This window comes from Oncorhynchus kisutch, linkage group LG17 (assembly GCF_002021735.2).
Source record: "Oncorhynchus kisutch isolate 150728-3 linkage group LG17, Okis_V2, whole genome shotgun sequence".
In the NCBI taxonomy this organism is placed as follows: Eukaryota; Metazoa; Chordata; class Actinopteri; order Salmoniformes; family Salmonidae; genus Oncorhynchus; species Oncorhynchus kisutch.
Window position 1 is genome coordinate 82,383,168 of NC_034190.2, and position 25,467 is coordinate 82,408,634.

The 25,467-nt window shown below is 46.0% G+C and overlaps 1 protein-coding gene across 15 annotated transcripts in view; it reads right to left on the bottom strand.

The window, feature by feature from the left end:
- ubr4 (ubiquitin protein ligase E3 component n-recognin 4) overlaps positions 1 to 25,467 on the bottom strand; it is a 142,966-nt gene that overhangs the window by 23,183 nt on the left and 94,316 nt on the right. For 12 of the 15 annotated variants that reach the window (XM_031794812.1, XM_031794805.1, XM_031794806.1 and 9 more), the window contains 22 exons: positions 24,066 to 24,162; positions 23,462 to 23,569; positions 18,576 to 18,689; positions 16,886 to 17,095; positions 16,314 to 16,463; positions 15,913 to 16,140; positions 15,677 to 15,755; positions 13,858 to 14,082; positions 13,105 to 13,273; positions 12,229 to 12,459; positions 10,577 to 10,664; positions 9,827 to 10,020; positions 8,980 to 9,219; positions 8,626 to 8,764; positions 6,782 to 6,925; positions 6,382 to 6,510; positions 5,964 to 6,096; positions 5,074 to 5,287; positions 4,493 to 4,668; positions 4,271 to 4,398; positions 3,636 to 3,765; positions 914 to 1,071 (listed from right to left, as the gene is read on the bottom strand). In XM_031794812.1, the coding sequence (XP_031650672.1) occupies positions 914 to 1,071; positions 3,636 to 3,765; positions 4,271 to 4,398; positions 4,493 to 4,668; positions 5,074 to 5,287; positions 5,964 to 6,096; positions 6,382 to 6,510; positions 6,782 to 6,925; positions 8,626 to 8,764; positions 8,980 to 9,219; positions 9,827 to 10,020; positions 10,577 to 10,664; positions 12,229 to 12,459; positions 13,105 to 13,273; positions 13,858 to 14,082; positions 15,677 to 15,755; positions 15,913 to 16,140; positions 16,314 to 16,463; positions 16,886 to 17,095; positions 18,576 to 18,689; positions 23,462 to 23,569; positions 24,066 to 24,162 (3,484 nt within the window). The remainder of the gene's footprint in view (positions 1 to 913; positions 1,072 to 3,635; positions 3,766 to 4,270; positions 4,399 to 4,492; positions 4,669 to 5,073; positions 5,288 to 5,963; positions 6,097 to 6,381; positions 6,511 to 6,781; positions 6,926 to 8,625; positions 8,765 to 8,979; positions 9,220 to 9,826; positions 10,021 to 10,576; positions 10,665 to 12,228; positions 12,460 to 13,104; positions 13,274 to 13,857; positions 14,083 to 15,676; positions 15,756 to 15,912; positions 16,141 to 16,313; positions 16,464 to 16,885; positions 17,096 to 18,575; positions 18,690 to 23,461; positions 23,570 to 24,065; positions 24,163 to 25,467) is intronic. The other 3 variants (XM_031794817.1, XM_031794815.1, XM_031794808.1) reach the window with 1 other exon arrangement.

Sequence of the window (25,467 nt, forward strand, 5' to 3'; positions counted from 1 at the left end):
ACAGAAACCCAGCCTAAAACCCCAAACAGCAAGCAATGCAGGTGTAGAAGCACGGTGGCTAGGAAAAACTCCCTAGAAAAGGCCAAAACCTAGGAAGAAACCTAGAGAGGAACCAGGCTATGTGGGGTGGCCAGTCCTCTTCTGGCTGTGCTGTACTTCACGAGGCATGTCTTACCTTATTTCAAAAGTAGCCTATAGCCAAAATCCTACCATAGAAAACGTGAAGGCCATTTTTTTTGAAAGACCTCATGTGCGCTCTCCTGTTCTACTAGTTTTCAAATCTACCTTTTCCCCCATTGTCTAGCTGTCAGACATTTTTTGTCATATAGCAACCAACGATAGTTGTTGCATCTTTAGATTCTCCCTCGGTATAAATTTTTTACAAATATTTCCATCTCTGTCCATGAAACTGCTAGCATGTTTCAGAACTGTGTTTTCCCGCAAATCACATTTTGGAACATTTGCGCGAAAGGCCTACCGGCTGCTTGCACCTTGCTGTGCTTAAAATGTGAATAAATAGGTAAACATTCTGTCCTCCACGACACAACTTTGATACACATCGTGGGGATTAAGTACAGGATATTTTATTTTTTACCTTTATTTAACTTGGCAAGTCAGTTAAGAACAAATTCTTATTTTCTATGACGGCCTAGGAACAGTGGGGTTTAACTGCTTTGTTCAGGGGCAGAATGACAGATTTGTACCTTGTCAGTACGGGGATTTGAACTTGCAACCTTTCGGTTACTAGCCCAACGCTCTAACCACTAGGCTACCCTGCAGCCCCATATACACAATGCCCACATAAAAAGAGTGAGTATACCTGCTTATACCCTCCACTGGTGTGTATGTACCACACCAAACAGTAAACTGAGTTAAAAGACGTACTGCTGTAAGAGCAGGGGAGTATCCTTACCTGTCTGAGCCAATTGTTGTGTCCCAGTTTGAGGAGCCGAGGAAACAGACCCTCGGAGCGTGACCTCATGAACTGTTTCCACTTCCACACACACTTCTCCATCAGGTAACGTCTCCGCACCTCGGCCTTATTCTGGGGCTTGGACGCCGTCTCCTGGCCTGGTGGAGAAGCGTTACGTCATTGTTGAAAGGGATAGTTTGCATACCGTTTGGAAAAAAATCAAATAAGGAATAGTTCCTCCGAGTTCCGTAATCAAATGCATTTGCTTCAGCAATAACACTACTGTTCTTTCTGTGTACGTATCACGTGTTACTTTTCACCAGATGCTACAGATTTTAAACCATAGACCTCACATATAATATATATATATAATATATAGATATATATATATATATATATATATAGATATATATATAGTGGGACTGTATCCAACACATCACCATCGGCCGTTACACGTTGTGCACCTACTGACCAGAAGAGAAGGTTTAAGGAACAGCCAGGCACCACAGCCAGGCACCACAGCCAGGCACCACAGCCAGGCACCACAGCCAGGCACCACAGCCAGGCACCACAGCCGGGCACCACAGCCGGGCACCACAGCCGGGCACCACAGCCGGGCACCACAGCCGGGCACCACAGCCGGGCACCACAGCCGGGCACCACAGCCAGGCACCACAGACAGGCACCACAGACAGGCACCACAGACAGGCACCACAGACAGGCACCACAGACAGGCACCACAGACAGGCACCACAGACAGGCACCACAGACAGGCACCACAGACAGGCACCACAGACAGGCACCACAGACAGGCACCACAGACAGGCACCACAGACAGGCACCACAGACAGGCACCACAGACAGGCACCACAGACCGGCACCACAGACCGGCACCACAGACCGGCACCACAGACAGGCACCACAGACAGGCACCACAGACCGGCACCACAGACAGGCACCACAGACAGGCACCACAGACAGGCACCACAGACAGGCACCACATTACTACAAGACGAAACAGCCCAATCAAGCAGGATGGTCTTGCTTGCAAATAATATATTTATTTTTTTAAAGCTTGAAAAGGTAGTTCAAGAGATTAGTGTGGTGTGTGACAACAACTCCCAATACTTTAACTTGTATGTGGTACACATCACATTATTGTGGGAGACCCTCCTCTGAGAGTATGAATTGAGCTGCTTGAGAAGGTTTGAAAAGAAAACACCTGCAGGCACATCGAAGTACAATAGATCAACATTGCTACTGTAGTAGGTCAAAGCTGTGTGATGTAAAACCTTGGTATAGCATGGGTGGAGTAGATATTGGGGTGCTGTAAAACCTTGGTAGAGCATGGGTGGAGTAGATATTGGGGTGCTGTAAAACCTTGGTATAGCATGGGTGGAGTAGATATTGGGGTGCTGTAAAACCTTGGTAGAGCATGGGTGGAGTAGATATTGGGGTGCTGTAAAACCTTGGTATAGCATGGGTGGAGTAGACATTGGGGTGCTGTAAAACCTTGGTATAGCATGGGTGGAGTAGATATTGGGGTGCTGTAAAACCTTGGTATAGCATGGGTGGAGTAGACATTGGGGTGCTGTAAAACCTTGGTAGAGGATGGGTGGAGTAGACATTGGGGTGCTGTAAAACCTTGGTAGAGGATGGGTGGAGTAGACATTGGGGTGCTGTAAAACCTTGGTAGAGGATGGGTGGAGTAGACATTGGGGTGCTGTAAAACCTTGGTATAGCATGGGTGGAGTAGATATTGGGGTGCTGTAAAACCTTGGTAGAGGATGGGTGGAGTAGACATTGTGGTGATCCTGTGAATTTCCTTTCTTTTTCAGCTTGACAGCAATCCCTACTTCTCAATTAAAACCATCGTTTTTACACTGGAAGGTGATTATATAAAATTCAAATCACAACATTTCCACATACAAAAGGTATCTTTCGAAAATGTAATTTGAGCTTCTAATTATGTTTTTAAAAAATGTTTACAGTCTTAGCCAGTTAAACGTTAGCTAACCTATCATAGCAGAACATTCGCTACCTTATTTGTGCGTATTTGTTTGTGCTTACTGGACTTTGGACGTTAGATAGCTAGCTAAGCAAAATATCTTGTTCGCATTTTCTTTTGATTACCTCAGCTTGAATACCACCATATATAGCTAGCAACAGTATCTACAGTAGCCTAGGTTTATTCACATGCACATCTTATGACTGGCAGCTGTGTTGTTGCCAAGCAACCGACCTGGTGTTAGAACACTGAGCATGAGCTAAAAAAAAAAAAAACGTTAGCATTGTCAGAAATGCTACAATAACGTAGCATATCGTTGGTTCTTAATAGACAGATATGAGCATGTGAGAGTAATCCAAACTAGTCCAATGATCACTTCATGGCTGCTGTCGTCTTGTTCTTATCTGATGCCTAGAGATATCGAGCTAGATCGGGGCAAAGCATAAAAAAAATGTTTCTCTAATGCTAACGACCCTGTTATAATCTGGTACGTGGTTCTCGTAACAGCCATGACAAGAGGTGGGGAGTGTTGTGTACCTCCAATCAAGTTCATTTGCGACATTTCATAGACATCGGTGTCATAATGGCTTAAATATGATGGTAGGCAGATTTTAATTTAAAACATTGAGCTTCAAATCAATCCCTACTACAGTCGGGCAGACCAACCGATAAAATTTAGAGAAATAAATAAATAAATAAATCACATCTACTCACATCTTGCTGGAAGGCACTTTTTCCAGGCTTCATACGATGCTTTGGGGTCCTTCTTGAGCCAGAGCTGGGCCTGAGCATGGATCTCATTGCAGTAGGGCTTCACTGTAGTCAGAGACTCCACAGCAGAATCCTGGACACACAGAAACAACAACATTTCCTGAAATTCACTAATCTACAAAATCAAAATCACCTAAAAATCCTAAATGACTCATTATAATTTTGTAGTCATTCTACAAAATCACAGAGTGCAATGTAAGTCTCTCCTCAAAACGAGCCCCCCAAGCAGCCGTTGCGAGGCAAGTATGACAAACTGACTGATTAACTGACTGATTAACTGACTGACTGATTAAGACTGACTGACTAACTGACTGACTGATTAACTGACTGACTAACTAACTGACTGACTGACTGACTGACTGACTGATTAAGACTGACTGACTGACTGACTGACTGACTGACTGACTGACTGACTGACTGACTGACTGACTGACTGACTGACTGACTGACTGACTGACTGACTGACTGACTGACTGACTGACTGACTGACTGACTGACTGATTAAGACTGACTGACTGACTAACTGACTGACTGACTAACTGACTGACTGACTGACTAGTGCTATAGTAAAACGGTACCTTGTTCTTCTTGGAGGTGGGGGCAGGGGGCTTGATGAGTTTCTGTAGGATCCTGAGACACATCAGAGTAATGTTCTCCACCACCACAGGGGTCTTGATGTTCACGGCCATCAGGAACAGACTCAGGGCTATAGACACCGAGAAATATGATGGATTATTAAATGACATTATTAAGAAGGGGGGGAAATAGGGGGATGAGAGAAGAGGAGGTAAAAGCCTCACCACATCGCAGTCGTAGCTCCCAGCAGCCCCCTTCCTTGGAGATGGAGTCGGTGAGCAGTAGCATCTCATACTGCAGACTGGAGACCAGGTCAGGATTGGCCCAGTGGCCCTTCAGAGCAGCGGACACCTTGTGAATGATCAGGTCATTCATCTGTTGAGTGGCCTCTGGCTGGTCTCTGTACAGGGAGATGTCGACAGATGAGAATGGGTTTACTCACTGTATGTGGGTGTGTAATGGAATTGCCTAGGCTTTCAAGCTCAGAGGACTAACACGGGTCTTATTGCACACGGAATACCCAGGTTAACAGTCGTTTGGGCTTATGTAGACCTGTGAACTACGTGCACGTTTGGTTAGCCTAGGTGTTAGAGCGCTGGACTAGTAACCGAAAGGTTGCAAGTTCAAATCCCCGAGCTGACAAGGTACAAATCTGTCGTTCTGCCCCTGAACAGGCAGTTAACCCACTGTTCCTAAGCCGTCATTGAAAATAAGAATTTGTTCTTAACTGACTTGCCTAGTTAAATAAAAGGTAAAAAAATTAATTTAAAAAAAGTGTCTACGAGAACGCAAACCATTACTATACCTGGTGAGCAGGCAAACCAGTTGTCTGACCTCCTCTCTCATGGCAGAGGTGCCTCTCCTCAGGTTGTACTCAAACAGCTCTCTGATGAGCCCCTGGAGCCCCAGGATCTGGCGGAGGGCTGGGTTGGTGGCCAGGGCTCTTAGCAGGGTGATGCAGTGACCCGTCACGGCCGAGGCACAGCCATAGCACTTGTTGGAGGACGTGTGTCCGCAGCCTAGAGAGAGAGATCTTTGTTAGGAGTCTATAAAAAGATTTGTTCTCAAATACTGGAAGTTACACTTTAGATAAAAGTAAATGTCTGCCAACATGGGAAATTGATTTGCAGCAGTTTGAGAAAGACCGTGTGCATCCCCAAAAATCGCACCCGTTCCTCGATACAGCCCACTACGTTTAACCAAGGCCCGTGCACTATAGGTGACAGGGTGGTATTGGGGATGCAGTCCTGGGATCACAACAAACACAACAAGTGGCAGTAAAAATAAACAACACCGAATGGCTTCTATATATAGAAATCCCAATGGGAAGGGCCAAGTCAGGTAAAGGAGTATGTGTGTGCGTGTGTGTGCGTGTGTGTGTGTGTGTACGTACGTGTGTGTGTGCGTGCGTGTGTGTGCGTGTGTGTGCGCATGCGTGTGTGTGTGCATGCGTACGTGTGCATGCGTACGTGTGCATGCGTACGTGTGCATGCGTACGTGTGCATGCGTACGTGTGCATGCGTACGTATGTGTGTGTATGCGTATGTGTGTGTGTATGCGTATGTGTATATGCGTGTGTGTGTGTGTGTGTGTGTGTATGTGTGTGTGTGTGTGTGTGTGTGTATGCGTGTGTGTGTATATGCGTGTGTGTGTATATGCGTGTGTGTGTGTGTGTGTGTGTGTAAAGTGCAGTACCTAACACAGAGAGGGCTCTGTACTGGCTTGCTGTGAAGGTGGGCTGATGGGAGCTGGAACGAGAGGACTTGGTGGCGGCTTCACGCTGCTGCAGGTCGTACTCCAGGAGTTCTTTACGGGACGCCAGGACTTTCTGGACGGGGGGGGGGGGGGGGGGGGGGGGGGGGGAAATGATAACTATTTAAAAAACTCATACAAAATACTTGAATATAGGACCTGCTGTTTTGAACAGCGATGAAGCTCCATAGAAATGTAATGACTAAAAAACAAAAGGTTTCCTCATTCAAGTCAATGTTCCCGTGATGGCTGTGAACGGACGGCCATATTTGAGTGTGTACCTATAACCAGGAAGTAAACTAGGTAAGTAAGGACAGGATTCAGTGTGTGCTCATCACGCCCCGCCCCCCCGGTCTCTCACCTGTATGATCTTGGAGAGCTCATCAAAGGAAGTCTTACAGTCTCCACTGTACTCCTGAGCCAGCTGCTGGATGTACCGGTTCACATTGGCCGAGGACGCTCCAAGCCCCGCCCCTGCTCCAGAATCATCCTATAGGGGCGTGACAACAGCATCAAAACATTAGGTACTAGTTCAACACACTTCCAGTAAACAGACAAATTCTTCATGATGTTTTACTCCATGATAAATATAGAATAAATCCTATGGAATGATGCCATACAACTGCTAGGGTATTTTAAAAGGTTTAAACTTTGAAATGGTTGTGATATTTGGTTAATTTACCCACTCAAGTGAAATGCTAAAAGTACTCAAAAATGTCCAAATGTGAATCTGTGGAGGTGCGAATCGGATGTTCATGTACCAGAGGGTAGTATCTGACCTGTGGTTTCTCAGGCGCTGCCTCGTTGACCTTTGACAGCAGACTCTCCAGCTGAGGTCTGTGTCCCATTAGCTGGTGGTACACGCGGTCGGCCTTGTCCAGCAGCGTGTTGATGTTGGTCACCGCCTACACAGAGAACACAAACAAACAGCAGGCAGGCGTTGGTTTGGTTTTCAACCAGTTGATGTGGGAAGGATGGTTCTATGTTTCTTGTTAGAGAGGTAACAGGGATGTGACCAGGGCAACAAGAGGGGATGTGACCAGGGCAACAAGAGGGGATGTGACCAGGGCAACAAGAGGGGATGTGACCAGGGCAACAAGGACAACAAGGGGGATGTGACCGGGGCAACAAGAGGGGATGTGACCAGGGCAACAAGAGGGGATGTGACCAGGGCAACAAGGACAACAAGGGGGATGTGACCGGGGCAACAAGAGGGATGTGACCAGGACAACAAGAGGGGATGTGACCAGGACAGCAAGGACAACAAGAGGGATGTGACCAGGACAACAAGAGGGGATGTGACCAGGGCAACAAGGACAACAAGGGGGATGTGACCGGGGCAACAAGAGGGATGTGACCAGGACAGCAAGAGGGATGTGACCAGGACAGCAAGAGGGATGTGACCAGGACAGCAAGAGGGATGTGACCAGGACAGCAAGAGGGATGTGACCAGGACAGCAAGAGGGATGTGACCAGGACAGCAAGAGGGATGTGACCAGGACAACAAGAGGGGATGTGACCAGGGCAACAAGAGGGGATGTGACCAGGGCAACAAGAGGGGATGTGACCAGGGCAACAAGGACAACAAGGGGGATGTGACCGGGGCAACAAGAGGGATGTGACCAGGACAACAAGAGGGGATGTGACCAGGACAGCAAGGACAACAAGAGGGATGTGACCAGGACAACAAGAGGGGATGTGACCAGGGCAACAAGGACAACAAGGGGGATGTGACCGGGGCAACAAGAGGGATGTGACCAGGACAGCAAGAGGGATGTGACCAGGACAGCAAGAGGGATGTGACCAGGACAGCAAGAGGGATGTGACCAGGACAGCAAGAGGGATGTGACCAGGACAGCAAGAGGGATGTGACCAGGACAACAAGAGGGATGTGACCAGGACAACAAGGACAACAAGAGGGATGTGACCAGGACAACAAGGACAACAAGAGGGATGTGACCAGGACAACAAGGACAACAAGAGGGATGTGACCAGGACAACAAGAGGGATGTGACCAGGACAACAAGGACAACAAGAGGGATGTGACCAGGACAACAAGAGGGATGTGACCAGGACAACAAGAGGGATGTGACCAGGACAACAAGAGGGATGTGACCAGGACAACAAGAGGGATGTGAACAGGACAGCAAGAGGGATGTGACCAGGACAGCAAGAGGGATGTGACCAGGACAGGATGTGACCAGGACAGCAAGAGGGATGTGACCAGGACAGCAAGAGGGATGTGACCAGGACAGCAAGAGGGATGTGACCAGGACAGCAAGAGGGATGTGACCAGGACAGCAAGAGGGATGTGACCAGGACAGCAAGAGGGATGTGACCAGGACAGCAAGAGGGATGTGACCAGGACAACAAGAGGGATGTGACCAGGACAACAAGAGGGATGTGACCAGGACAACAAGAGGGATGTGACCAGGACAACAAGAGGGATGTGACCAGGACAACAAGAGGGATGTGACCAGGACAGAGAAAATCTGGAATGTTTTTTTTAAAACTGTGTCAGGGTTGGAAAAAAATAAAGCTAACCCCTGCCACGCATCACTAAGAATTAGTTTGAGAAAGTTACGCTAAAACTAAATGTGTTCACCTTCTTCCTGTCCTCCTCGGTCTCTATCGGGTCCACAGCACAGCAGGGCTTGGTGTACAACATGAAGTCGAAGCGGGCGTATTTACAGAAACCACAGGCGTTACACAGGAACGGATCCTTCTCATCATAATTAATGGACCTGGAGGAGGAAGAGGAAGAACCACATTCAAAATCAGCATCAGTAACCAAAAAACACCAAAACTAAGTGTCCCACTTTAAGACGTGAAGTGTGTACCCGATAGGACTAAATCAGACATGTCAACGATTTGATTATTCAGATCTTTAAGTGAGCCATAACATAACATAAATTAAATATTTCAGGCATCGATGGCCTCAAGTCTACTGGTTAGCCACCTGCACTTGTGACACTGGTAGACGTTTTCTCCACAGTTGCCACAGACGCCAGGGTTGGCGGGCACGGAGGCAGAGCATCGCGGGCACTGGAGCGTCTCGCTGGACGCCTGGTAGTTCTCGTAGAAGTCGGAGAACTCGATCATGAGGTTGGACGCCACGATAGGCAGCGGCAGGTCGATTTTGACCTCTGTCTGACCTGGAGTCAGTTGGACCTTCTTGGCCTTGTGCCAACGGGCCGGTCTGGGTAGAGGGAGATAAAAAGGTACATTTTATATAAGACGACAAAATATAAAAAAAGACCTATTTAGGCTGATTCCGTTCATATTGAATTAAGACAGAACTAGGAACGGTTCATTGATTAAAGCTCTCTGTTTCCAGGGTACAGTCAGCTGTCTGTATTGTTGATTCGTATCGCGTTGAATGGAATAAAAAAAATCTGGTGATAAATCAAATCTATTGATTCCGGCACAGCCGGAAGAGGACTGGCCACCCCACATAGCCTGGTTCCTCTCTAGGTTTCTTCCTAGGTATTGGCCTTTCTAGGGAGTTTTTCCTAGCCACCGTGCTTCTACACCTGCATTGCTTGCTGTTTGGGGTTTTAGGCTGGGTTTCTGTACAGCACTTTGAGATATCAGCTGATGTACGAAGGGCTATATAAATAAATTTGATTTGATTTGATTTGATTGATTATCAACTATTGATACTGTACCATATCGCTGTCAAAGCCAGATATAGTTAAATACACTTAAGAACAGATTAGCCTGGTCCCAGATCTATTTGTTCTGTCCCGCCAACTCCTACAGTCATAGAAAATAACTGGGAGCAGGATAAACAGGGTCAAACTCACTTGTTCTTGAGCTCTACGATGGCCTGTACAGTCCTATTGTTGTAGTAGAGGCTGATGGTCCGGACCATCTTGGTCCTCTTCAGGTCTCCTATCTTCACCGTCACCTTACTGATGGTGTGACTGCTGATCAGCTTGACCACCTGCTGGGTAGTAGTGTATCTGGTGTCCACCTTGATGGACGACAGCTTGATGTTCTGAGGAGACGGAGACAGAGAGAGACAGAGAGAGAGAGGGGGACAGAGACAGAGAGGGGGACAGAGACAGAGAGGGGGACAGAGACAGAGAGGGGGACAGAGACAGAGAGAGAAGACAGAGAGAGACAGAGAGAGAGAAGAAGACAGAGAGAGAGAGAGACAGAGAGACAGAGAGAAGAAGACAGAGAAGACAGAGAGACAAGACAGAGAGACAAAGAGAGAAGACAGAGAGACAGAGAGAGAAGACAGAGAGAGAGAGACAGAGAGAGAGAAGACAGAATGAGTATTGGATACATAGAGAATGATTCAATACGCTTCAGACAGAAGTGTGTGTTTGATCCCCCACCTCTCATGCATTTAATAGTAATGGATTGGAGCTACCATGGCCCGTAGGGAGCTACCATGGCCCGTAGGGAGCTACACCCCCCCCCCCCCCCCCCCCCAAAACATTACTATCACCAGCCCATTCTTCCTATATCCATAAAGGGGGAACTGTGCAAGTGCACACTTGGTGGGAAGTGTGGAGAATTGGGAAGTACTTTTCTACACTACTTACAGAGAAGGGCACTTCAGGGTTGTTGCACACCAGACAGGGATCACTCTCCAGGTAGAAACCATCAAACTCCACCAGACCTGACAGAGTACTGCAACACAGACAGACAGACATGGTTAGTATTTAAACCAGACCTGACAGAGTACTGCAACACAGACAGACAGACATGGTTAGTATTTAAACCAGACCTGACAGAGTACTGCAACACAGACAGACAGACATGGTTAGTATTTAAACCAGACCTGACAGAGTACTGCAACACAGACAGACATGGTTAGTATTTAAACCAGACCTGACAGAGTACTGAAACACAGACAGACATGGTTAGTATTTAAACCAGACCTGACAGAGTACTACAACACAGACAGACAGGGTTAGTATTTAAACCAGACCTGACAGAGTACTACAACACAGACAAACAGGGTTAGTATTTAAACCAGACCTGACAGAGTACTACAACACAGACAGACAGGGTTAGTATTTAAACCAGACCTGACAGAGTACTACAACACAGACAGACAGGGTCAGTATTTAAACCAGACCTGATAGAGTACTACAACACAGACAGACATGGTCAGTATTTAAACCAGACCTGACAGAGTACTACAACACAGACAGACAGGGTTAGTATTTAAACCAGACCTGACAGTGTACTACAACACAGACAGACGAGAGACATGGTCAGTATTTAAACCAGACCTGACAGAGTACTACAACACAGACAGACATGGTCAGTATTTAAACCAGACCTGACAGAGTACTACAACACAGACAGACAGACAGGGTTAGTATTTAAACCAGACCTGACAGAGTACTACAACACAGACAGACAGGGTTAGTATTTAAACCAGACCTGACAGAGTACTAGAACACAGACAGACAGGGTTAGTATTTAAACCAGACCTGACAGAGTACTACAACACAGACAGACAGACATGGTTAGTATTTAAACCAGACCTGACAGAGTACTACAACACAGACAGACATGGTCAGTATTTAAACCAGACCTGACAGAGTACTACAACACAGACAGACATGGTCAGTATTTAAACCAGACCTGACAGAGTACTACAACACAGACAGACAGGGTTAGTATTTAAACCAGACCTGACAGAGTACTACAACAGACAGACAGGGTTAGTATTTAAACCAGACCTGACAGAGTACTACAACACAGACAGACATGGTCAGTATTTAAACCAGACCTGACAGAGTACTACAACACAGACAGACAGGGTTAGTATTTAAACCAGACCTGACAGAGTACTACAACACAGACAGACAGGGTTAGTATTTAAACCAGACCTGACAGAGTACTACAACACAGACAGACAGGGTTAGTATTTAAACCAGACCTGACAGAGTACTACAACACAGACAGACAGGGTTAGTATTTAAACCAGACCTGACAGAGTACTACAACACAGACAGACGAGAGACATATTTTAATAAGAAACAAGGAGACACACAGCTGTGGAAGCTAGTTTGATATATTTAATTGAACCATTATTTTAAAAAAACAGGTCTTGAGATAAAAACCTATTTTGCAAGGGAAACCTATAGTGCAGTGGCAATCTCCACGAGTAAGGTGACTGGAGGCGACAGCGACATCAAGGTAATGATGATGGATAGTTTCGGTCAGTATTCAGCCGTACCTGTAGATGTTAGAGTTGGGGTGGGTGGTCAGAATGTGGTTCTGGGTCCTCAGGATTTCCACAGCTTTCTGGGAATACTCCTTTAACTTCTTCTCGGTCTGGGGGGTCTTCAGGGAAAAGTAGCCGAGCAGGTCTACAAACTGAGCGGCCTTGCGTCCATAGGCGGGCAGCTCTGGCCAGATGGCCCAGGTCAAGTCCAACAGCAGCTCCTGTTGAGACTTACTGGAGTTTCTACATAAGGACAGAAATAATGGGTTTTTAGTTTTGAGGTTAAATATTGACAATTGGTAGATGTTGAAAGATATTGTAGTCCTGCAAACAGTCTTTTCTGACCAGCCAAGCATGAAAAACACACTTCTAAGAAACAGGCAGAAAACCATTGTGTGTAACTCTCTAGGTTCAGGCATTGTCTAGAATGACCAAGTGCCTGCACATTTATAACTGTAACAACAGATACCTTTTACGAGGCTAATGTGTGTGTGTGTGTGTGTGTGTGTGTGTGTGTGTGTGTGTGTGTGTGTGTGTGTGTGTGTGTGTGTGTGTGTGTGTGTGTGTGTGTGTGTGTGTGTACTAGTGCTGAGTGATTAATGCTTTTCTAGGTCCGTTTGGTTTCAGTTCGATTATAAATAAATATATATATAAATATATAAATATTGGCTGTGGAATCTCCATTAAAAGGGGGGGGGATATTTTTCATGTTTAAATAATCAAAACCTATATATTTATTTGGCTTCACAAAGAAACCAAACTAAATGGAATTCAAGTTATTGAACTGACAATTAGTTGTTTATAACAACCCCCCAAAATTATAATACAAAATGGCGGTTAATCGCACTAGTGTGTACTACTGTACCTTTATGTCGTGTGAGTACATACCTGTAGATATGCAGTGCGAGACAGTGGGCTTGCCAGCGCACGGCGGAGGAGTTGGACTCGAGCAGGAAGCAGCGGAGGAACTGGATGAGAGTCTCTTTGTCGGCAAACTTGTTGAGCTGAGAGACCAGAGCAGTACACAGCTGGTCCTCCTGGCTACCCACACCGTCACCTGGAGAAGAAGACAACATTTTAGAGAAAGACTTGCTTGGAGCGCACACACACACACAAAAAAAACACTTCAGACTACAGTAGTAAGTCTTCCTTAAAACACTTCAGACTACAGTAGTAAGTCTTCCTTAAAACACTTCAGACTACAGTAGTAAGTCTTCCTTAAAACACAAACACTTCAGACTACAGTAGTAAGTCTTCCTTAAAAAACAAACACTTCAGACTACAGTAGTAAGTCTTCCTTAAAACACAAACACTTCAGACTACAGTAGTAAGTCTTCCTTAAAACACTTCAGACTACAGTAGTAAGTCTTCCTTAAAACACTTCAGACTACAGTAGTAAGTCTTCCTTAAAACACAAACACTTCAGACTACAGTAGTAAGTCTTCCTTAAAAAACAAACACTTCAGACTACAGTACCAAGTCTGTTTCTCAAACTTACAACAAATGAAAGGTTAGCAAGGATAAAAAACATTTGAACTCAATCATTTTCTAACGATCGAAAGACTCAACGTATTTCCAACGATATACAGCCATAATAATTTAAGGTTATAACATGATGAACTCTCGTGTGTCTCTCCTCACCTTCTTTGTCTTTCTCCTTGTCCTCCTTTTTGCTCTTCTTGCTTGAGGACTTGCTCTGAGAGGACTGAGTCCCAGTGCCCCCAGACCCTCCTCCAGAGGAAGAGGAGGAAGAAGAGGAAGCCAGGACCTTGCTGCCACACAGAGCACAGGATAGCAGCTGGAGGAGCACCGGAGACACTCCCTCATCTACCAGGAAGCTGACCTGTAGTAGGAAGTACAGTATGGCTGGAGAGAGAGGGGAGTGGGGGAAAGAGAGAGGAGAGAGAGGGGAGGGGGGGAGAGAGAGGGAGGGGGGAGGGAGAGAGAGGGAGGGGGGAGAGAGAGGGAGGGGGGAGGGAGAGGGAAGAGAGAGGGAGGGGGGAGAGAGAGGGAGGGGGGAGAGAGAGGGAGGGGGGAGGGAGGGGAGAGAGGGGAGAGAGGGAGAGAGAGGGAGGGGGGGAGAGAGAGGGAGGGGGGAGAGAGAGGGAGGGGGGAGGGAGGGGAGAGAGGGAGAGAGAGGGAGGGGGGAGAGGGAGAGAGAGGGAGGGGGGAGGGAGAGAGAGGGAGGGGGGAGGGGGGGGGAGAGAGGGGAGAGAGGGAGGGGGAGAGAGGGAGGGGGAGAGAGGGGAGTGGAGGAGGGAAAGAGTTAAAAAGACAAACTAACTAATCCATGCCAACTGAAACTCTTGCAGTACAGCACAGATTGGCTCGATAACAGCAAAAGGACAGGGTAACACTTCAAGAAATTCACAATTGAGAGGCATAAAGGCTACCCTGGTTACCACTTGACGAGTCTAAAGGCTACCCTGGTTACCACTTGACGAGTCTAAAGGCTACCCTGGTTACCACTTGACGAGTCTAAAGGCTACCCTGGTTACCACTTGACGAGTCTAAAGGGCTACCCTGGTTACCACTTGACGAGTCTAAAGGCTACCCTGGTTACCACTTGACGAGTCTAAAGGCTACCCTGGTTACCACTTGACGAGTCTAAAGGCTACCCTGGTTACCACTTGACGAGTCTAAAGGCTACCCTGGTTACCACTTGACGAGTCTAAAGGCTACCCTGGTTACCACTTGACGAATCTAAAGGCTACCCTGGTTACCACTTGACGAGTCTAAAGGCTACCCTGGTTACCACTTGAGAGGGGAAAGGCTACCCTGGTTACCACTTGAGAGGGGAAAGGCTACCCTGGTTACCACTTGAGAGGGGAAAGGCTACCCTGGTTACCACTTGAGAGGGGAAAGGCTACCCTGGTTACCACTTGAGAGGGGAAAGGCTACCCTGGTTACCACTTGAGAGGGGAAAGGCTACCCTGGTTACCACTTGAGAGGGGAAAGGCTACCCTGGTTACCACTTGAGAGGGGAAAGGCTACCCTGGTTACCACTTGAGAGGGGAAAGGCTACCCTGGTTACCACTTGAGAGGGGAAAGGCTACCCTGGTTACCACTTGAGAGGGGAAAGGCTACCCTGGTTACCACTTGAGAGGGGAAAGGCTACCCTGGTTACCACTTGAGAGGGGAAAGGCTACCCTGGTTACCACTTGAGAGGGGAAAGGCTACCCTAGTTACCACTTGAGAGGGGAAAGGCTACCCTGGTTACCACTTGAGAGGGGAAAGGCTACCCTGGTTACCACTTGAGAGGGGAAAGGCTACCCTGGTTACCACTTGAGAGGGGAAAGGCTACCCTGGTTACCACTTGAGAGGGGAAAGGCTACCCTAGTTACCACTTGAGAGGGGAAAGGCTACCCTAGTTACCACTTGAGAGGGGAAAGGCTACCCTGGTTACCACTTGAGAGGGGAAAGGCTAAAAAAGAGCAAGAGTGAAGAGCCTTGAACTTACAGTCATCCTTCATACAGAACTTCTGCCAGTTGATGGTCCTCTGGGTGGCTATCTCAGCACAGGCCTTCAGGTGCTCCATCTGTTGACAAGAAACAGAGAAACTCAAGTACAAGAAAAAGTCGCAAAAATATGTATATATATATTTTTTTTAAAGATGTAAGACTGAGGTATTGGGGGATTAATACAAAAAAAACCTGTTTTTTCTCTCTCCCTAGAACTGAGATGTAGACACTCACCAGACTAATGAGCGTGTCGTACTGCAGGGCGGAGCCGGAGGTTGCCGTAACGACGCCGGCGCGGAGGAAGATGCCCTGTTCTTCCAGGAGCTTCTTGATGCCGCGGACGTGAGAGTCCAGCGTGTGCAGGTCCCGGAGCTGACGGTACTTCTCCTTAGAACCACAGATGAACAGGAGCAGCTTCCTGACCTGGCGCCTCACGAAGGGCGTCTGCTGAATCATCAGGTACTGCACAGGCAACCATAGATGGTAGAAGGGGTGTTAATGTGTGTGTGTGTGTGTGTGTGTGTGTGTGTGTGTGTGTGTGTGTGTGTGTGTGTGTGTGTGTGTGTGAGAGAGCGAGCTAGTGGGAGAGAGAGCGATTGAGAGAGAGGAGGAAAAAAGTGTGGGGGATCATGTACCTCAGACAGGAAGTAGAACCAGGAGTGGTCGAAGACGGGAGGCGGGATGCGGGGGTTGGTGTCAGCGATCTTCTTGATCTGATAAGGTAATCTCAGAACCATCTCAGTCAGAAGTTGGGAGTAGGCCTCAAACACATCAGCAGCATGACCCTGATTAAGAGACAGGAGAGAGCGAGAGGAGAGACAGGAGGGAGAGAGGGAGAGGGAGAGAGAGAGAGGGAGAGACGGGAGAGAGAGAGGGAGAGACGGGAGAGAGAGAGAGGAGAGACAGGAGAGAGCGAGAGGAGAGACAGGAGAGAGCGAGAGGTGAGACAGGAGAGAGAGAGAGGAGAGAGCGAGAGGAGAGACAGGAGAGAACATAAAGTAAATAGACACACAGGAACACAGTGTCTACCAATCACCTTGCATCCCAAACATCTATTCATTATGTGATCAAGATGACCCATTCAGCACCAGTGTTGCTCCAACTGATCCCCTCAACATGCTGAAACAAAGTCTGTGCAAAACCAGTTTGTTGGCTGCACTCAACAAGATTACGTTTTTTGGAAATCGGCGTTGGTGTTTCCTCTTACCTTGACGTACTGCCTCAGGAAGAAGGGGCTCATGTCCGGAGGAGAGGAGGAGGTGTGAGGTTTGAGGAGCTGGGAGGCTGCCACAGACTCCTCCTCTTCCTGCTGGCTCTTCCAGAACTCCAGCAGAGACTTGAGGACGTGGAGACAGTAGTCTATCGCCCCCTGACTGAGCAGGGCTGTGGCCGTGGCGTTGGAGATCAGAGAGGACGACTGGAGAAGGAGATGTGAATCGGGAAAACTTAGAACCGATCAACATAAAATTCCATAGGAGGCCATTTTGAAAAAGGTAGAAAAGCCTCCGTTTTCTGTCCGTAAAACCCTAACGAAGGCATCACGCTGAATGTGTCACTTAAAGGAGCAATATGCAGAAATCGCTCCCCTATTTCCTGGTTGCTAAAATTCGAGTAGTTCGCCTAATTTCAGTTTATGTGACAAAAGAGGCAATGTAGAGAATCATTGTACCATCTAAAACCCACTGTGAAATATATTATCAGAAGTTGGTGTTCAAAACCGAAAGTAAAAAGATGCCAAATCAAAAAATGAAATCTGCAACATGTAACTTTTTGGGGTGACCCGAACAAATTCACATAGAAATGGGTGTTATAAATCAGTCATTCTCATTGAAAGCAAGTCTAAGAAGCGGTAGATGTGTTCTATGTGCGCTAATTCTATGCTTTCCGTTGTTGCGTCTTCTACTTTCGGTTTTGTACACCAGCTTCAAAAACACAATATTTTTTGGTTATTGAAAATATATTTCACAGCAGGTTTAGATGGGTACAATGATTCTTTAGACGACACTGGCTTGTGTCACAAACTGATATCAGGAGAACTATTCGAATTTTAGCAACCAGGAAATAAGGGAGCGATTTCTGCATATTGCTCCTTTAAGAAGGGAAGCATAGAAATAGCACAGATATCTACCACTTAAGACTTGCTTTCAATGAGAATGACAGATCTATAACTCACATTTCTATGTGAATTGGGTTATAATTGCAGCTTTAATAAAAGCATTGAGTGGGATGAGTGACTGAATCTACTTCATTGTCCTCCATGAGTGACTGAATCTACTTCATTGTCCTCCATGAGTGACTGAATCTACTTCATTGTCCTCCATGAGTGACTGAATCTACTTCATTGTCCTCCATGAGTGACTGAATCTACTTCATTGTCCTCCATGAGTGACTGAATCTACTTCATTGTCCTCCATGAGTGACTGAATCTACTTCATTGTCCTCCATGAGTGACTGAATCTACTTCATTGTCCTCCATGAGTGACTGAATCTACTTCATTGTCCTCCATGAGTGACTGAATCTACTTCATTGTCCTCCATGAGTGACTGAATCTACTTCATTGTCCTCCATGAGTGACTGAATCTACTTCATTGTCCTCCATGAGTGACTGAATCTACTTCATTGTCCTCCATGAGTGACTGAATCTACTTCATTGTCCTCCATGAGTGACTGAATCTACTTCATTGTCCTCCATGAGTGACTGAATCTACTTCATTGTCCTCCATGAGTGACTGAATCTACTTCATTGTCCTCCATGAGTGACTGAATCTACTTCATTGTCCTCCATGAGTGACTAAATATAATTTTCTCTTCTGGTCAATATAGAAAATCTCTGGGGGGGGGGGGGGAAAGTGATTTTTTTTGGTAAATATTGGAGGAACGGAAAGCCCGTACGTACCTCAGAGGAAGACTTCGATCCAGACTTGGTTCTGGACATGAACACAGAGAGCAGTCTCATGATGACCAGATGGACCTCGTTGATGGGGCTGCGCTCGTTCTTCTTGGACACGTCCTGGAGGAGAAACAAACAAACAAAACACGTTGGTGAGAGAACGGACAATGACAAAGGGACACACACACCAAGGCTGTTTCTAACGGCTGTTACGGTGACCGTATTACCACCACACTGGTGGTCACAAAATCATGACCGCAGTCAAAGGTGACCGGTGACCGTTTAGTCACGGTAACTAGGCTTTTCAAAACAGCGTTCTGATCCTGCTGATGGTCATTAGTAGTCTACCAAACATTTTAACTGCCTGGTATTCAGCAATCTGTTGTCCCTCTAATCACTCTGACATCAATGTAAATGTAACCGAAAATCAAACACTTTCATGAGAGCCAAGGAGCTCATGTTGCGCAACATTTTATATTGCGTGAGAAGACAGAGTGATGGCCTCTGTTAAAAAGAGGAGGATCCCATCAGCTTTCTATTGACTAGGCCAACTATATTTATTTCTCAATTTTCCTAATATTAAACACATTGCTTTTCTTTACAACAGGAGTATATCCTACCTGGCTGCCATGAATATAAACCAGGGGGAAAAGCGTCCTCCATTCGATATTTAAGTGCAAAGATGACATGTATTTTTCCCCCGCTGCCCCTGTTTAGATACAGGTGCATTATAATGGTCCATTCTAAATCAAAACTATTTTAACACACATTATTTAGTCTATGTGAAGACAAGAATTAATCAAGAATAGTCTGATGGGTGACAATGACTTCATTCACAATGGGGGCCCCCCCCCTCCCTCGAGAGTGACGTGTGGCCCCCCCCCTCCCTCGAGAGTGACGTGTGGCCCCCCCCTCCCTCGAGAGTGACGTGTGGCCCCCCCCTCCCTCGAGAGTGACGTGTGGCCCCCCCCCTCCCTCGAGAGTGACGTGTGGCCCCCCCCCTCCCTCGAGAGTGACGTGTGGCCCCCCCCCCTCCCTCGAGAGTGACGTGTGCCCCCCCCCCTCCCTCGAGAGTGACGTGTGGCCCCCCCCCCTCCCTCGAGAGTGACGTGTGGCCCCCCCCCTCCCTCGAGAGTGACGTGTGGCCCCCCCCCTCCCTCGAGAGTGACGTGTGGCCCCCCCCCTCCCTCGAGAGTGACGTGTGGCCCCCCCCCTCCCTCGAGAGTGACGTGTGGCCCCCCCCCCTCCCTCGAGAGTGACGTGTGGCCCCCCCCCTCCCTCGAGAGTGACGTGTGGCCCCCCCCCTCCCTCGAGAGTGACGTGTGGCCCCCCCCCTCCCTCGAGAGTGACGTGTGGCCCCCCCCTCCCTCGAGAGTGACGTGTGGCCCCCCCTCCCTCGAGAGTGACGTGTGGCCCCCCCCTCCCTCGAGAGTGACGTGTGGCCCCCCCCTCGAGAATGACGTGTGGCCCCCCCCTCGAGAATGACGTGTGGCCCCCCCCTCGAGAATGACGTGTGGCCCCCCCCTCGTGAATGACGTATGGCCCCCCTCGTGAATGACGTATGGCCCCCCTCGTGAATGACGTATGGCCCCCCTCGTGAATGACGTATGGCCCCCCTCGTGAATGACGTATGGCCCCCCTCGTGAATGACGTATGGCCCCCCTCGTGAATGACGTATGGCCCCCCTCGTGAATGACGTATGGCCCCCCTCGTGAATGACGTATGGCCCCCCTCGTGAATGACGTATGGCCCCCCTCGTGAATGACGTATGGCCCCCCTCGTGAATGACGTATGGCCCCCCTCGTGAATGACGTATGGCCCCCCTCGTGAATGACGTATGGCCCCCCTCGTGAATGACGTATGGCCCCCCTCGTGAATGACGTATGGCCCCCCTCGTGAATGACGTATGGCCCCCCTCGTGAATGATGCCTAGTGTGTGCAGTAAGACAACAGTGTGTGCATTTTCTAACAACTTTTCCAAATGAAAGTCGCACACCTCATGTAGCCGAGCCTATGGTTTGATCAGGTTTGTATTGCAACTAAAGTGGCCAAATAACTTCTTAAATATAAGAACATGAATCTGCTTTACAACAGGTGTAGAGCCTAACTGGCATACTTGAGCAGCTTGTGAGTTTCAAGTTTGGGGACGATAATTTCCACCATAAAAATTACACCTTTATAATAGAATAGGTCAACTTTTATACTACAGAGGATAGTAAATTGACATAGGCTAGTGCTTTTGCTGTTCGTTAGCCCTACTACTCATCTTGTCGGCTGACAAAAAGTAAATGTGGACAGTTCTTCCAATATCTTCAATATGAGTCTCAGAATTGGATAAGGACGTACGTAGTAGGGTCCCCAGATGTGTCTGTCTTCACTTGTAGCCTGTGAGAAGGACCCAATCACGTGATGGGAATTGGCTATTAAAAATGTAGATAAACTGAGAGAGCCATGTGAATGAGAGGGGCTTCGGAGCATGGCGATTGGCAGCCAGGAGAAGGGAATTATAATATTCAGCCTAAGGGCACAACGACCACCAGGCATGGATTTTTTTTTTTTAGGTTGGTCACTGGGAAATTCGATCCCTGGTGAGAATATTATCAATTGCTTGTCAAACTGATAAATCGCATCAATTTATTAAAAATCGAAATATATAAGCCCAACGTTTGTAGAACTTAAGTTGCATAAATACATTAAAATTAAGCCAATAGGAGGACCTGTTTCTTTGTTAACTGCTCACCACAGAATAGCTGCATGATCGCACTCCCTCAAATAGTTCGCACTCCCTCAAATAGTTCGCACTCCCTCAAATAGTTCGCACTCCCTCAAATAGTTCGCACTCCCTCAAATAGTTTGCACTCCCTCAAATCGTTCGGAGAAAATCTCCTTTCTATTTTATTCAGCTTTGTTCAATTGTATTCTTCATACTATAAGATAATGCCACGGAATTCTAAATGAACTACACTGTAGCCCACAGTCATATGGCCGAGCCAGATCAGGACCTAACTTAAGGAGTTATTCTGTTCTAGACAAAATTTTCTTCATATCCTGTTTCTTCAGATCTGTCTAAAATAAATAATGGATTTATTGTGAAGGTGTAGACTATATTACATGGATTTATTGTGAAGGTGTAGACTATATCACATGGATTTATTGTGAAGGTGTAGACTATATTACATGGATTTATTGTGAAGGTGTAGACTATATCACATGGATTTATTGTGATGGTGTAGGCTATATTATTAAATTGATTTATTGTGAAGGTGTAGAATATATTACATGGATTTATTGTGAAGGTATAGGTTATATTAAATAGATTTATTGTGATGGTGTAGACTATATTACATGGATTTACTGTGAAGGTGTAGACTATATTACATGGATTTATTGTGAAGGTGTAGACTATATTACATAGATTTATTGTGATGGTGTAGGTAGACTATATCACATGGATTTATTGTGAAGGTATAGGTTATATTAAATAGATTTATTGTGATGGTGTAGACTATATTACATGGATTTACTGTGAAGGTGTATACTATATTACATGGATTTATTGTGAAGGTGTAGACTATATCACATGGATTTATTGTGATGGTGTAGGCTATATTATTAAATTGATTTATTGTGAAGGTGTAGAATATATTACATGGATTTATTGTGAAGGTATAGGTTATATTAAATAGATTTATTGTGATGGTGTAGACTATATTACATGGATTTACTGTGAAGGTGTAGACTATATTACATGGATTTATTGTGAAGGTGTAGACTATATTACATGGATTTATTGTGATGGTGTAGGTAGACTATATCACATGGATTTATTGTGAAGGTATAGGTTATATTAAATAGATTTATTGTGATGGTGTAGACTATATTACATGGATTTACTGTGAAGGTGTATACTATATTACATGGATTTATTGTGAAGGTGTAGACTATATCACATGGATTTATTGTGATGGTGTAGGTAGACTATATCACATGGATTTATTGTGAAGGTGTAGACTATATTACATGGATTTATTGTGATGATGTAGGTAGACTATATCACATGGATTTATTGTGAAGGTATAGGTTATATTAAATAGATTTATTGTGATGGTGTAGACTATATTACATGGATTTACTGTGAAGGTGTATACTATATTACATGGATTTATTGTGAAGGTGTAGACTATATCACATGGATTTATTGTGATGGTGTAGGTAGACTATATCACATGGATTTATTGTGAAGGTGTAGACTATATTACATGGATTTATTGTGATGGTGTAGGTAGACTATATTACATGGATTTATTGTGAAGGTGTAGGTTATATTAAATAGATTTATTGTGAAGGTGTAGGCTATATTATTACATGGATTTATTGTGAAGGTATAGGTTATATTAAATAGATTTATTAGACTTTCTAAACTGTAGATGTTCCAAAGGTCTGCATCAGTGGCTTATAGTCTATTTGGGGTGGCAGGGAAGCCTAGTGGTTAGAGCGTTGGACTAGTAACCGGAAGGTTGTTCAAGTTCAAATCCCCGAGCTGACAAGGTACAAATCTGTCGTTCTGCCCCTGAACAGGCAGTTAACCCACTGTTCCTAGGCCGTCATTGAAAATAAGAATTTGTTCTTAACTGACTTGCCTAGTTAAATAAAGGTAAAAAATAAAATTTTAAAAGGCTGTGTGGAAGCCAGGAGATGCTAAACGTGATTATGTTACTGAACGGTCAGTTACCGTGAGACTTTTAAAAATGTTACTCGCCGTCAATTCCTTTCCTCTGCATCCTTGTTGACCCATTTCCTCTCAAAGCTCCAATGTGCTTTGAGAGGAATCAGGGCAACGATATGACGGCGTCTCACACACACACACACACACACACACACACGGTAGGTACCTTCTTGTGCATGCCCAGCTCGGCGATGAGTAGAGCCAACAGGTCGTCCAGAGCTCCCTTGTCCTTGTCGTCTTCTCCATCCAGGTCAGAGGTCAGCATCAGGACCACCTGCATTACATTTGACATTTCAGTCATTTAGCAGAATGCTCTATATCCCAAAAGGTCCCAAAAGGCACCCTATTCCCTATATAGTGCACTACTTTAGACCAGAGCCCTATTCCCTATATAGTGCACTACTTTAGACCAGAGCCATATTCCCTATATAGTGGTACTACTTTAGACCAGAGCCCTATTCCCAATGTAGTGGTACTACTATAGACCAGAGCCCTATTCCCTATATAGTGCACTACTTTAGACCAGGGTGCCATTTGCGACACAAGCCTCCCAATTCGTACATTCAACTAAAGGTGTAAAAAAAAAAAAAGTGTAAAATAAATAAATATATATATATATATATATATATATATATATATAAAAAGAAAAAGAACATATCACGATCGTTCCAAAATCCTCCCAAACAGCCTTGTATCTGCAAAATCATTGTCAGTAACGACAGACAAGTTTGAGTGGATGAAAGGCCAGCACAACAGTAACGGGCTAGTACCTGCATGTAAGGGATAGCGTGGACTCCTCCTACACTGTCCAGCTGGGGCAGGTGCTGTAGGAGTCGCTCCAGCAGCATCAGACGCACCGTGTGGAGTCTGGAACAGATACAAGAAGGACGTCAGAACACAGCACACTGTTGCCATAGAGACAACAGGCGTGGTTAGATGTACACAGTACCAGTCTAAAGTTTTGGACACACCTAACTCATTCCAGGGTTATTCTTGATTTTTTACTATGTTCTACATTGTAGAATAAAAGTGAAGACATCAAAACTATGAAATAACACATATGGAATCATGTAGTAACCAAAGAAAAGGTGTTAAAGAAATCAAAATATATTTTGAGATTCTTCAAAGTAGCCACCCTTTGCCTTGATGACAGCTTTGCACATACTTGGCATTCTCTCAACCAGCTTAATGAGGTAGTCACCTGGAGTACATTTCAATTAACAGGTGTGTCTTGTTAAGAAGGAAAGAAATTCCACAAATTAATGTGTTTGAGTCAATCAGCTGTTTCTTCGAGTGCAGTCCAAAAACGATCAAGCTCTATGAGGAAACTGGCTCTCATGAGGACCGCCACAGGAAAGGAAGACCCAGAGTTACCTCTGCTGCAGAGGATACATTCATTAGAATTGCCAGCCTCAGAAATTGCAGTCCAAATAAATGCTTCACAGAGTTCAAGTGACAGACATCATCTGTTCAGAGGAGACTGCGTGAATCAAGCCTTCATGGTCGAATTGCTGAAAATAAACCACTACTAAAGGACACCAATAATAAGAAGAGACTTGCTTGGACCAAAAAACATGAGCAATGGACATTAGACCTCTCCCTCAACATGATCAAGACAAAGGAGATGATTGTGGACTACAGGAAAAAGAGGACCGAGCACGCCCCCATTCTCATCGACGGGGCTGCAGTGGAGCAGGTTGAGAGATTCAAGTTCCTTGGCGTCCACATCAACAACAAACTAACATGGTCCATGCTTCCTGCCATCCAGGACCTCTAAACCAGGCAGTGTCAGAGGAAGGCCCTAAACACCCCAGTCAGACTGTTCTCTCTGCTACCGCACAGCAAGCGGTACCAGAGCGCCAAGTCTAGGTCCAAAAGGCACCTTAACAGCTTTTACCCACAAGCCATAAGACTCCTGAACATCTAATCAAATGGCTACTCCCCAGACTATTGGCTCTTTTACACCGCTGATATACTCTGTTGTTATCATCTATGCATAGTCACTTCAATATTTCTACTTATATGTACATAATATCTCAACGAACCGGTGCCCCCGCACATTGACTCTGCACCGGTACCCCCTGTATATAGCCTCCACATTGACTCTGTACCAGTACCTCCCCTGTATATAGCCTCCACATTGACCCTGTACTGGTACCTCCCCTGTATATA